Here is a 13,341-nt window from a genome sequence, read left to right as displayed (position 1 = left end):
TCATTGCATCAGGAGACCAGAAAATTAAGTCTGTACAGTAGGTCAGACAACAACAAATCCACTATGCTGGATGTATGAATTTCTTACAGCATGATATTCTCAGGTGAAAGTTAAGGTGGTTTTAAGAATTAAATAGTAAAAATTGACATGCTCCCACCTATCCCTGCGGTATTCAGGGTTAACATTCTCTAAGGTGGTGAAATCCTTGCAAGTGTGAGGGAGAAGATACCATGGAAAGTGGACATTTCACTTTTTCTCCCTGCAAGTCTTGTCCCTTTATATGCAGAAGAGGGTTCAGTGGAGGAAGAAAGGACTATGCACTTAGGCTCATCATTCCTCCTTCAGACCAAAATTGGTCCCTGTTAGTAGAAATTCTCCAAGTTTCTTGTCCTGTGTGTAATTTTGTTCAGAGGGAATAGTTCTGCATAGCGGTAGCTGGTTCAAGTTTATCGTAGCTATTCAAAACAGAAATGCTACTCTCTTAACCTTTGATGGCTAATAATTGCTTCACACTTTCCCAGTAGATTTTGTTTAGTTTGTATATATAAAGTGCTCTGAATATTAAAAGTGATACATATTTTTGTATCTGAAAGTAAATAGACATCTCCTGTATATCCTATATGTTTTGTTAATGCCAAATGATCTTTGCAGTTAGGAGTTGGTAGTTTAATATGGCTTTGTTTTTTAATTCCAGACAAATCTAAATTATTGTTGGATATAAGTGCTCGTCTGTGGTTTACATACAGAAGAAAATTTTCACCAATTGGTGGGTATCTTTAGGGTGAACAGCCCAGTTTTTCTGTATTATTGTCTTGTTGGAAATTAAAACTGTGGGAGGAGTCAAATAATCGTATATGAACTTACTGACTCCTACATTATTAGAGGACTTAGAGGTATGAGTTTTACTCCTGAAAACAAAAAGGAAATAATGGGCCAAATTCACTAGTACTGAAAGCTGTGCTCACTTACACCAGTAGAAAATTTGGTCCTTGTGTTTATACTAGCAGTGGAAATAACTTGTGAATGTTTCTCAAATGAATGGGGAATGCACAGTAGATCTGTTGTGCAAGAAATATGTTTTTAACCTGTTTATTCACACACTAAAAATGACTTCACATTAAAGGAATTAAAAAAACCTATTTAAATTTTCTGGTTGAATTAAATTAATTTCCCAAATCATCACCCAAATAAATGTTTGGACTGTATAAGTTATGGGATTGGTAATGGGATACAGAGCCTTTACCTTTAGGTTGCCAATTCAAATCTAGCTCAGGTGGGTAGAGTCCCAAACCTGTTATTTCATGGTCTCTGCCACGATTGAAAAAACCACCACCACAATTGGCATGATTGACAACACTGCTGGCAATCTTGCTAGAGAGTAAGTACCATTCACCACTCGAGGTAGTCTTTCTACTGCAGGGTTGAGACAGATTGATGGAACAGCATCAAAGATGCTTTCATTGTCACTGTCCATGCTCTGCCTGTTCTTTTGATAGATTTCCAGGACAGTCAGTTTAGCATCTTTCTCAAGCACTAAATTAAATAGAAACAAATAAAGGAAACTCTTGGAATTTACCGTAGAATCCACTTCTAGATGCAGAACTGTGCATAAGAATCTAAGCGTTTAGTTTAAACTGATTTATCTTTCTAGCCCTCATGATTGTGAAGACAGCCTTAAAACATAAACAAATAGAAAAGAGCCAAACTTTTTTCTTGATTACCCAGATTTCAACAATTAGATTTTTGTGGTGCTAATTTCAGTCAAGAACCCATATTAATTGTAATAATTCTTGTTAATAGGAGGCACAGGCCCTTCATCCGATACTGGCTGGGGATGCATGCTGCGATGTGGACAGATGATGCTGGCACAGGCTCTGATTTGCAGGCATTTAGGAAGGGGTGAGCATACTTTTACTTTGTGAAATATGTTAGGAGGCTCTGTGTTGTTTGGGTGGCATTTAATGTTGGTGTGAAAGCCCAGTACAATAGACATCAGCTGAGAGATGTAGTGCTAAAGTAACTAGTGAAAGTCTCTTCAGAATGATTGGCAGAAATTACTAGTAAATGATGTGTCCAGACAAGAGGAAACTGTTAGTGTTTCATTCTGACCCAGTAGGGGTGAATTGTTTTGGTGGTTAAGCAGAAAAATAAGAACAAAGGGTTTACCAAGTTGGACTCCTGTCTTTATTATTTAATAGAGCTTTGCATGACAAATAACGAAGCTGGTGCCTGGGTGGAAACTGCGGCCGCCTGACTGATTTCCTGTTGTCTTGTTAATTGTGGTGCCCAAATTGTACTAATTGCTTTATAGGCAAAATGAAGAAGAATTCTCTGTAGCTTGATAGCTTGGTCCAATAAAAGATATGACCACACCCACATTGTCGCTCTAATATCCTGGGACCAATATGGCTACAACAATACTGCAAATTACAGGCAAATATGCAGATAGCTTCCCTACCTCCACCCTAAGGCCCCAATCCTGCAACGGAATTCACTAAGTGTGGACCCAAACACCTGAATGAGTATTTCAGGATCACAACCAGAGTAATCTTAGGCCTAATATTCATAGAGCTCTTGTATCAATTCAGCTGTTTTGGTTAGGGATGTGAGTTTGTACCAATATAGTAAATGGGTACAGACCCTACTGTGGACACCTATATACTGATGTAACTTAGTCCACAGTAAAGAGTGTGCCACTTTTAACTATATCTGTTTCTAAACTGATACAGTAAAGTGGTACAAAAAATGTGTAGACAAGTTCTTATTGTCTCCTTCTGACTATCAAGATTGTTGTTCAAACATTCTTCGTTCATGTTGTTGTATTTTAGAAAAGCAATCTCTTCCTTTTTTTTTTTTTTTCTTTTTTCTTTTTTGCATTCAGGAATAAATTCAGCACCTTTTTTGTGACAGAACACACATCTTCCTATTGAGAGAAGCTGACACTATTATTTTGCAAAAAGAAAAGGAGGACTTCTGGTACCTTAGACTAACAAATTTATTTGAGCATAAGCTTTCGTGAGCTACAGCTCACTTCATCGGATGCATTCAGTGGAAACTTCATGACCTTTTCTCTATTAAATTAAATAATCTCCTGATGCTGCCTCTAAAGAGTTGTTGCCCTCTGGTGTAAATTGGGGGGGGAAGCGCCGCTCGTGATTGGGTAGTATGAAATGCTAGACAGCGTTTGGAGTATGTTTAGTTAATCTATATAACTTTTTCCCTGTAAGATTGGCATTGGGAGAGACACAAAAAACAACCTGAAGAATATCACAAGATCTTGCGATGCTTCATAGACAGAAAAGATTGCTGTTATTCTATCCACCAAATGGGTAAGGGCAGGTATCATCAGCTTTTTATGCCTCAAGTTGCTAATGTGTTTAAGATGTATTAATTTTAAAATATATAGTCACAAAACAAAAGGAGGATTGTGGAGACAAAGTGGATAAGTATATATAGAAGATTTAATGAATCCAAATGTATACTGAGGTCTAAATCCAGCATGTACAATAGAAATAACAACTAGCTCTGGATTAAATATGTGACTATTAGGGACCAGACTTTAATAATAATAAATTAGTGCTTACCAACATAGATTCTCTTTACTGGCACCCCTCACTACAGTCTATGGGCCAGTGTGTCAGAATGCAGTTCAGAGGCTTCTTTTCAATTACAGAAACTAATCTTCATTGCAGTTGTAAAAAGAGAATAGATAGTATATCAATAATCTGATTATATGTAAATATTTTACAATAGTCTTAGAATGCGTGCAACAAAATATCAATAGGATGTGCCATTTAATACGTCGTCACCTGATATTTATGCTCTTTTGTGTGTGTGTTTTGTTTCTAATAAAAACAGCACAGATGGGTGTAGGAGAGGGGAAGTCGATTGGAGAATGGTTTGGACCAAATACAGTTGCACAAGTGCTAAAGTAAGCAAAACATACATATGTATTTAGAATGTACTTACCCTGAATATTTCAATTCAGATGTAGCATAGCTGTCTAAGAGTGGTGACCTCCAGTTCTGGATTTTGAAACAATGTAAAGTTTGGCAGCGTTGGCTTAAACCCATGTATTCTCTAAACTGAGGTCCTGCTTTTAGTCAATTATATACAAGGATTATTTGAGTCAGAGGTCACAAGACTTGTCCATGTCCAACAGGGGCATAGGTAGGACTGTCTCTAAATCAAACGTGAGATACGTAAGAAAAACAATACATTTCTTCTACAAAAGTTTTATATGAAAAAAATCATGTTTTACAAGTAGGTTACATTTATTTATTTATGCTGACAGTATAGAGTGATAAAACAAATTATTAGGGCTGTCGATTAATTGCAGTTAACTCACATGATTAACTAAAAAAATTAATTGCCATAAAAATTAATCGTGATTAATCGTAGTTTTAAATGCTCTGTTAAACAATAGATTACCAATTGAAATTTATTAAATATTTTTGATGTTTTTCTACATTTTCTCATATATTGTATTCTGTGTTGTAATCAAAATCAAAGTGTATATTTTTGCTTACAAATATTTGCACTGTAAAAATGGTAAACAAAAGAAGCAGGATTTTTCAGTTCACCTCATACAAGTACGTAGTGCAATCTACAAATGTAGATTTTTTTTTTGTTTTACATGACTGCACTCAAAAACAAAACACTGTAAAACTTCAGAGCTTACAAGTCTACTCAGTCCTACTTCTTGTTCAGCTAATCACTAAGACAAACAAGTTTGTTTACATTCAAGGGAGATAATGCCGCTCTCTTCTTATTTACACTTTCACCAGAAAGTGAGAACAGGCATTTGCATGGCACTTTTGTAGCTGACATTGCAAGGTATTTACGTGCCAGGTATGTAAAACATTCATATGCCCCTTCATGCTTCGGCCACCATTCCAGAGGACATGCTTCCACGCTGATAACGCTCATTTAAAAAAATAACTATTAATTAAATTCCTGACTGAACTCCTTGAGGCAGAACTGTATGTCCCCTGCTCTGTTTTACCTGCATTCTGCCATATATGTCCTGTTATAGCAGTCTTGGATGATGACCCAGCACATGTTCATTTTAAGAACACTTTCACTGCAGATTTGACAAAATGCAAAGAAGGTACCAATGTGAGATTTCTAAAGATAGCTACAGCACTCGATCCAAGATTTAAGACTCTGAAGTGCCTTCCAAAATCTGAGTGGGATGAGGTGTGGGGTTTGCATTCAGAAGTCTTAAAAGAGCAACATTCTGATGTGGAGACTACAGAACTTGAACCACCAAAAAAGAAAATCAACCCTCTGCTGGTGGCATCTGACTCAGATAATAAAAATGAACGTGCTTTGGATTGTTATTGAGCAGAACCCGTCATCAGCATGGACGCATGTCTTCTGGAATGGTGGTTGAAGCATGAAGGGACATGTGAATCTCTAGCACATCTGGCACGTAAGTATCTTGCTACGTTGGCTACAACAGTGCTATGAGAACACCTGTTCTCACTTTCAGGTGACATTGTAAACAAGAAGCGGACAGCATTATCTCCTGCAAATGTAAACAAACTTTTTTGTCTGAGCGATTGGCTGAACAAGAAGTAGGACTGAGTGGACTTGCAGGCTCTAAAATTTTACATTGTTTTATTTTTGAATGAAGGTTTTTTTGTACATAATTCTACATTTGTAAGTTCAATTTTCATGATAAAGAGATTGCATTACAATACTTGTATTAGGTGAATTGAAAAATACTATTTCTTCCTTTTTTTTTTTTTTTTTACAGTGCAAATACTTGTAATCAAAAATAAATATAAAGTGAGCACTGTACACTTTGTATTCTGTGTTGTAATTGAAATCAATATATTTGAAAATGTAGAAAACGTCCAAAAATATTTAAATAAATGGTATTCTGTTATTGTTTAACAGTGCAATTAATCACGATTAATTTTTTTAATCACTTGAGAGCCCTACAAATTATATTTAATTTTAGCTGCTTTAACTAGAATTTAACAATGAAACCTACATAGCGGTTTACAGAGCTGTAAGGCAGTATATTCATTTAAGGATGTTCTTTTGAACTACATAAAAATAGTATAGCAGACCCAGCATAGTGTCTGTGACTTCACTTGGTTGGGGCTGAGCTTTATGACAGATTTATGGCCTGATCCTACCAACACTTATGCACATCAGTAGTCTCACTGAGCTCTGTAGAACTACTCATGCATAAAGTTACTCACACGCATGAGTGGATTGTAAACTCTTTGGGGCAGGGACTGTCTTTGTTCTGTGTTAAACAGCGCCTAACACAATGGGGTCCTGGGCCATGATTGGGGCTCCTAGGTGTGACTGTAACACAAATAATAAAAATAATAATAAAGTAGTGAGTTGTTGAGTTCGATTGCTTTGCTATTGGGAATAAGCCAAGACTTTTTTCACACAAGTTATTTCACCTTCATGCTATCTTTGCATTCTCTTCTACATCATAATTATACTTTGACTAATAAAAAAATACAATGAATGCTGTTTTCGATAAGCAATTATTTATATATTTATTCAAAATCCATCTAATATCCCTGAGTGCCAAGCTACAGTTTTGGCTTCTGAATGACAATGCAGTTTTTCACTAATTACTACCTTAATGTTTTCCAGAAAGCTTGCTTTATTTGATGAATGGAATTCCTTAGCTGTTTATGTATCTATGGACAATACCGTGGTCATTGAAGACATCAGTAAGTTACAAACACTGGTTCTCACTTTAACTAGAGTTTATTTGCCCAAGTACCCTAAGAAAATATAGTCAATAAACAAAATGCATTTTGGGCCTTAATTATTACCCTAGCTGAGAAATAAGGTGGGTGGGTGTGTGTGTAAGTGAGTGAGGTCTTGGGATACCTAATACTGTGCATCACCTTGTTACCCCCTCCTCTAGCAAGAGGTATCTTGACCCGAGAAAGCTTACGGTGCTACATGTGTGGTTAAACATACCTTCATCTAGTAAATTATCATCTCCTAGTCATCGACCTGAGCCCTAACATCTTCTTGTAGCAGCGCCCTAGTCTGTGCCTACTACAATTACTTGTAATTATACAGCCACAACGTACACACTACCCTCCTTAACATCTGGGACCTTCTGTAAGAAAGATTTCTGAAAAAGCATCTTAATTTTCCATTCATTTGAAACATTTATAATATAGTCCTTAGTGACTTGACAAGTCTCTCCTCCTTGCTCCCACAGAGAAAATGTGTTGGTCCCCTCCTCAGAGCAGCAGTGCTGTACGTGGCAGCACGCTCTCACACAGAAGTGCTCTCAGTCAAAACAAGAACACAGCAGTGTTTTGCTCAGGCTGGAAACCTCTCTTGCTCATTATACCTCTACGACTAGGGATAAATCACATCAATCCGATTTATATTGATGCTTTTAAAGTAAGTCGCTGTCCCTGAAATGATTGTTATGCTGCATGTCATTTACAAACAGTTTAGATATCTGTGATACAAATATACAGGACAACTAAAATTTCATTTTTCCCCTTTGAATCTCTAGGAATGTTTTAAGATGCCACAGTCTTTGGGGGCATTAGGAGGGAAACCAAATAATGCCTACTATTTCGTAGGATTTTTAGGTAAGGAAAAAATTAATTACAGATAAGTTGATGGGCTAAGGAACTGGGCCTGGTCTGAAGAAACATCAGGAAGTTTAAAACTGAAGCTGCTAGGAAATGTAGTTAAGGAAAGAGATAAGGGGAATAGGAGAAACGGATAATTAGTTAACTCCAGAATAATACACTATGATCTTTTATAGGAAAGGTAGAGTGAAGTTGGGTATAGAAATAAGTAGCATCAGCAAGAGTAATGTGATATGAAAGGCTAGTTGGATAGTATTTGGCAAATCTATTAGACAGATGTCACTAGTATGTAGTCCTGTATTGTTTCCTAATCTGTAGTCTTACATTTTATTCTTTTGCTTCACATTTTTCTTCAAATGGTATAACTCAGCATTTTCCCTGATTAAAGCTCATTTTTTAAAATTTCTGCTCATTTCTCTAACTTCACTAGATCTTGCTGCCTTTTAATGCTAGCCTTGCATCAATGTATTTTATCACTTGCTTTTCCTTTGTCAGTTACAGTGCTAGACTCATTTTTTGAAACTTCACCCCATTTGATTTGTTACGAATAATTGCTCTCTATTTATGACCTATCAGTCCATTTTTCTATAAAACCTGTGGTATTTTTATTCAGACCTCATTATTTCAATCTCTCAGTGAACCTAATATGAAACAATGTTGAATGCCTAACTGAGTTCTAGGTTATATTTGTGGTCATCCTGTGACCTGTAGAATGGCAGAATTTACATTTTAAAACTTTTAAATGTTATGTTAGATCTAGGAAATAAAGGAAAATATAAGGGTCATAGAATACCACGGTTGGAAGGGACCTCAGGAGGTCATCTAGTCCAACCCCCTGCTTAAAGCAGGACGAATCCCCAATTTTTGCCCCAGATCCCAAATGGCCCCTCAAGGATTGAACTCACAACCCTGGGTTTAGCAGGCCAATGCTCAAACCACTACAAATCACCACAGTAAGCAATACCAGATATGGTGCCACAATGCATTGCTCTTCCTGAATTTCCCATTTTCAGAACACACAGCTAGCAAAAGTCTAATCAATCTTAATTATGATGATGATTGAAATTCTATCTTACAAGTCCAGCTTCAGTGGTATTACAAACTATTAAATTTGATTAAATATATTTTACCTGCACAGGAAACCAGCTGATCTATTTAGATCCTCACACCACTCAGATTTTTGTAGATTTGGAGGAAAACGGTATGGTTGATGACCAGAGCTTCCATTGTCAGCAGGCCCCACATCGAATGAAGATCATGAATTTGGATCCCTCCGTAGCATTAGTAAGTGTCAGGAAGAAATGTAGCATGAACTTCTATTACAAAACTGCTCATAAGTACTGATAAGGGTAGTTGTGCATTTGTTTGAGCAGAGTCATGAATAACTACAAAATTTTTTTCACAAATGCAGACTTTATCTTCACTGGTAAATTATACAGTAATTTTGCTGAGATTACATTGTTACCTCCAGAAGGAAACTGGATATTTGAATGGGGGTGGCTAATTATTTTTGGTAATAGAGAAGCCTCCACTTTTTGCAGAGCCATTGTAGTGCAGTGGTTGAAGCAGGGAATTTAATCAGAATTCCTGGGTTCTGTGCAAGTTACTTTCTCTCCCTCACGCCTCAGTTTACCAAACTATTAGTAGTTACAGACCAGGATACTTTACAGGGATATTTACAATGCTTCATGACTCTAATTCTGATCTCATTCCAGTTACATGCACTATTGACATCAGTAAGGCTACTCTTCATTCTCCTCCTCTCTGTAAGATGAGAATTGGCCCAATGTTTGTAAAGTGTTTTGAGTTCCTGAATGAAAGATGATGTAAACATATGTTATTAATAATATCACTTTTAGCGGGAAAGTATCTGCTTTTAGTAACATTTAACTATGCAAATGCTCAAACCCTGAAAAAGCACAACCAACCAGTCCATTCAGTAATATAACCAAGAGTCTGATATTCACAGTACAGCCATTCTTGGAAGTGTCACATATATGGATATTCATCCCCAGTGGCACGTTAAACTTGCAGCCAGATGCACAAATGTGGTAGATTGGTATGGTCCTATTGACTTCAGTGGAGCTGCAATTATTATTATTTGAATTCTGGTAGAGCCTACAGGCCTCAAATCGAGATTTGCTTTAGGCACTGTACAAACATATAATAATACAGTCATTGCCCTAAAGATTTTATAATCTAAATAGATAAGACAGATGAACAGGAGAGGGGGAAAAGAGCAGAGCATTCAGTATGATGAGTGGCAAATGTCATGTCAATTCCTTGTTTTTTCAACTTTTTTTCCCTGTGCTGTTCATTTTACTCTAGTTCAGGATCTGGCCCTTAGTCTGATACATATTTTGGGTCTTACGCATAATGATCGTATGTGCTACTGCAAAACAGTGGCTTAATTCTGCCTTATTTGCTAATATTGCATGTAACTTGCAGAGGAAAAATTATCTGTGTTTTTCCCCCCTTCAGGGCTTCTTTTGTAAAGAAGAAAAAGACTTTGATAACTGGTGTAGTCTTGTACAAAAGGTAACAATGGGATATTCTTTTAATTTGATCTGCATCAGATTAGGCATATTTTACCAACAAAAATGTAAATGAAAACTCCCCGTAAATATCTGTCAGTGTACAGTTGCTAAATGAGTTATAGAAGAATATATAAGGAAAGAGAAATGCTATTGAAGTGCTAAGCAAAGATTATATAGCACTTTGAAACCAGGATCCCCTAGTGTTTGGAAAGTGGGTGTAAAAATATCTAAAGTAATCTAGTTAGCTGCTAAAAACACACATTATTTTAAAAAGCCAATTCTTACTGAATGACCAATGGTTTGGGCTCTGTCTTGGCTAGTTCCTTTCCTGAGACTTCCCATTGCTGTTTAATAGTGATGTATTATTAAATATCCTATGCCTTATAATTAAAATTCGCTATACTGAGTCTCTGAGGCCTGATTCTGTGAGAGGCTGGATCCCTTTAAATCTTGGGAGCTGAGTGTGTTGTGCACCCTACAGACAGTACTTGGCCCCTTGAGGGACAATGCTCACATTGTGCATGGGCTCAACCAGGGGTGAAAGTAACTTAATGGACTTACCAGTATGCAGGGCAGCTGGGGGGTCCTGGGTGTGGGGGGGCGGCTCTGGGCTCCGGAAGAGGCGGGGCCTCAGGCGGAAGGGCCTGGGGCCAGACTTGCACCGCCTGGTGCTCTGGCGGCGATTTAAAGGGCCCGGAGCCACTGCCCCTTTTGCCCCCGTCCCATCAGTGGCCCTGCCAGTACTGTCGGCTTTTCTTACCAGTACGCCATACCAGACAATATCGGCTTACTTTCACCTCTGGTCTCAACTTATAGACTCTAAGGTCAGAAAGGCTATCCCATCATACCATCCCCTCCATAAACTTATCAAACTTAGTCTTGAAGCCAGCTATGTCTTTTGCCCCCACTGCTCCCCTTGGAAGGCTGTTCCAGAACTTCACTCCTCTGATGATTAGAAACCTTTGTCTAATTTCAAGTCTAACTTCCTGGTGGCCAGTTTATATCCATTTGTTCTTGTGTCCACATTGGTACTGAGCTTAAATAATTCCTCTCCCTCCCTGGTATTTATCCCTCTGATATATTTATAGAGGGCAATCATATCTCCCCTCAGCCTTCTTTTGGTTAGGCTAAACAAGCCAAGCTCTTTGGGTCTCCTTTCATAAGACAGGTTTTCCATTCCTTGGATCATCCTAGTAGCCCTAGTAGTAACTTATTGTGGGAAGTAATAGTAGGCTGAGGGCCAAGTGACTTCAAACTCCAGAAAATATTTATTCCTAAAACCAGTTGATGGTTTCCTCAGGAAGGCAGTTTGCAAACCCATTTAAAAAAAACAGGTTAGAAGTAATTCACCAGATTTGAGGTACAGTGGAACTTTGTTTTAGTAATAACAGATCAAATCAGATCATCTCAGATCAAAAGTTGTCCGTCAAAATCCATTACTTTGTGGAGCTGCTGTGTTTGTCCTCTGCTCCTATCACCCGACGGTGCACTTAGTAAGGATCTAATTAAGAGTAATTTCTTTGGTACTTTCAAAGGTAGGAAACTATTTCATGCTCTTAGTGCCACTTTGCTGCACACACACACACACACACACACAAACTATCGTTTTTGTTTATCAGAGCTAATTATAACATGACTGACAATCTGTGGTAGAGCTTGAGAGATCTACCTTCCATGCATGTTTCTGATTGAAGAAATTCACTATATGTAGATCTGTAAAATGATGACCTTTAATGAGGGTTGCACAAAGTATAACAGGATTCCATTTCACATGGGCATAATTTATTTATTATTATGTTTTGCATCTTGTAACTGTTTTGACTGACCAGCCAAGTAGATCTGTTGTTGGACTTTCCATTAATATGATACATTTTTTAATAAAAAAAGTGCTTTATCCTCAGGAGATTCTGAAGCAGCAGAGTCTTCGGATGTTTGAGTTAGTCCAAAATCATCCAGCCCATTGGCCTCCTTTCATACCTCCAGCAAAACCAGAAGTGACAACGTCAGGAGCAGGTACGGTATTGGCTTGAGTGGACTGCAGTGCAGCAATATGTTCCTCAATTTACAGGTAGGAGAAATAATCACAGCTGGAGCAGCTATGTTTTGCTAAGTGTCTTTTATGCTCAATGTGATTAGCTAATCCATTCTTTAATACCGGTAGCAACTTGAACACCAGATTTATCTACAAAAGGCTAAATGTGATTTCCAGCATACAAAATATCTTGCCCTAAAAAGTCTTCCAAAGTGAAAAGCAATAGGCATGTCTGTTCATATTGTTTTCATTTTTGTTGGCAGAACTTATTGAATCTACTGATAAACTGTTTGAGTTGGAAGAAGAATTTGAAATCCTGAGTGTATGAAGGAAGCTATGGTGATTCTTCTGTGCTGAACATATTGCATTCACTTTAGAGAAACAGCCATCATTCTAGCCCACAAGTGCCTGAAATTATGGACAACAGAGTACAAAACCATAGCAGTACCCAAAACTCAGACAGTGACAATTTAACAAGATTTTCCCTGGGTGGAAAGAGAAGCAAAGATCCCATTGTCAGACGCTTAAAGGGAATCTCTGCTTCCAGCATGCATCCTATTTGAAGACAAATGGACCTTTTGAGATGAAGGCAAAAACAGTATATTAAAGTAAAGACTATGGTATATCACTGGGCTCTACCTTTGAAGAAAGGGATGACCCAAATGGATATTCTTGCTCTCGTATGCAAATGTGTAGTCCTTAAAGAAAGCAAAATGGTGTTGAGTTAAGGGAGGATGTTTACTTCTGTTCCCTCCTGTGGCTGCATCATAGGAATAAATTCATCATCTTGTTTAAAAGATCAACTGGATCAGGAGAAAATTGTTTCCTTGTTAAATATTTTAACATATATTTGAGCAACCACACTTTTTATTACAACAATGTTTCTGTAAAAGGAACTATGTCTAATGTATAAATTTGGAATAGCCTTCCTGTTTCTGGGAGACCTAAAACAAACAGGAGACTCAATTAGTTGATATAGATCACGATCACTGCTATAGTTATGACATATTTCACCTTGAACTTAAAACTTAGGTTGATGATTTTTGTTAAAACAACAAGTCAAAGGTGGTTTGTTTTAACTGTATCTTATTTATTTTAAAATAGATTTATTTACACAAGTTTCTCTGTAACAGCACTTTATCTGTGCATCTAATAAATTTCTTAAGCTTTT

General features: G+C 37.3%; 1 protein-coding gene across 3 annotated transcripts in view; it reads left to right on the top strand.

Moving 5' to 3' along the window:
- Positions 1–13,341, top strand: part of ATG4A (autophagy related 4A cysteine peptidase) — a 17,266-nt gene extending 3,925 nt beyond the window's left edge. For 2 of the 3 annotated variants that reach the window (XM_007060141.4, XM_037908889.2), the window contains 11 exons: positions 695–766; positions 1,801–1,899; positions 3,228–3,329; positions 3,859–3,931; positions 6,628–6,707; positions 7,214–7,401; positions 7,520–7,598; positions 8,740–8,885; positions 10,083–10,139; positions 12,040–12,151; positions 12,434–13,341. In XM_007060141.4, coding sequence (XP_007060203.1) covers positions 695–766; positions 1,801–1,899; positions 3,228–3,329; positions 3,859–3,931; positions 6,628–6,707; positions 7,214–7,401; positions 7,520–7,598; positions 8,740–8,885; positions 10,083–10,139; positions 12,040–12,151; positions 12,434–12,498 — 1,073 coding nt within the window. In that variant the 3' untranslated portion in view covers positions 12,499–13,341. The remainder of the gene's footprint in view (positions 1–694; positions 767–1,800; positions 1,900–3,227; positions 3,330–3,858; positions 3,932–6,627; positions 6,708–7,213; positions 7,402–7,519; positions 7,599–8,739; positions 8,886–10,082; positions 10,140–12,039; positions 12,152–12,433) is intronic. The other variant, XM_037908888.2, reaches the window with a different exon arrangement.

Source organism: Chelonia mydas, chromosome 9 (genome assembly GCF_015237465.2).
Source record: "Chelonia mydas isolate rCheMyd1 chromosome 9, rCheMyd1.pri.v2, whole genome shotgun sequence".
In the NCBI taxonomy this organism is placed as follows: Eukaryota; Metazoa; Chordata; order Testudines; family Cheloniidae; genus Chelonia; species Chelonia mydas.
This window is presented reverse-complemented; position numbering and strand designations above follow the sequence as displayed.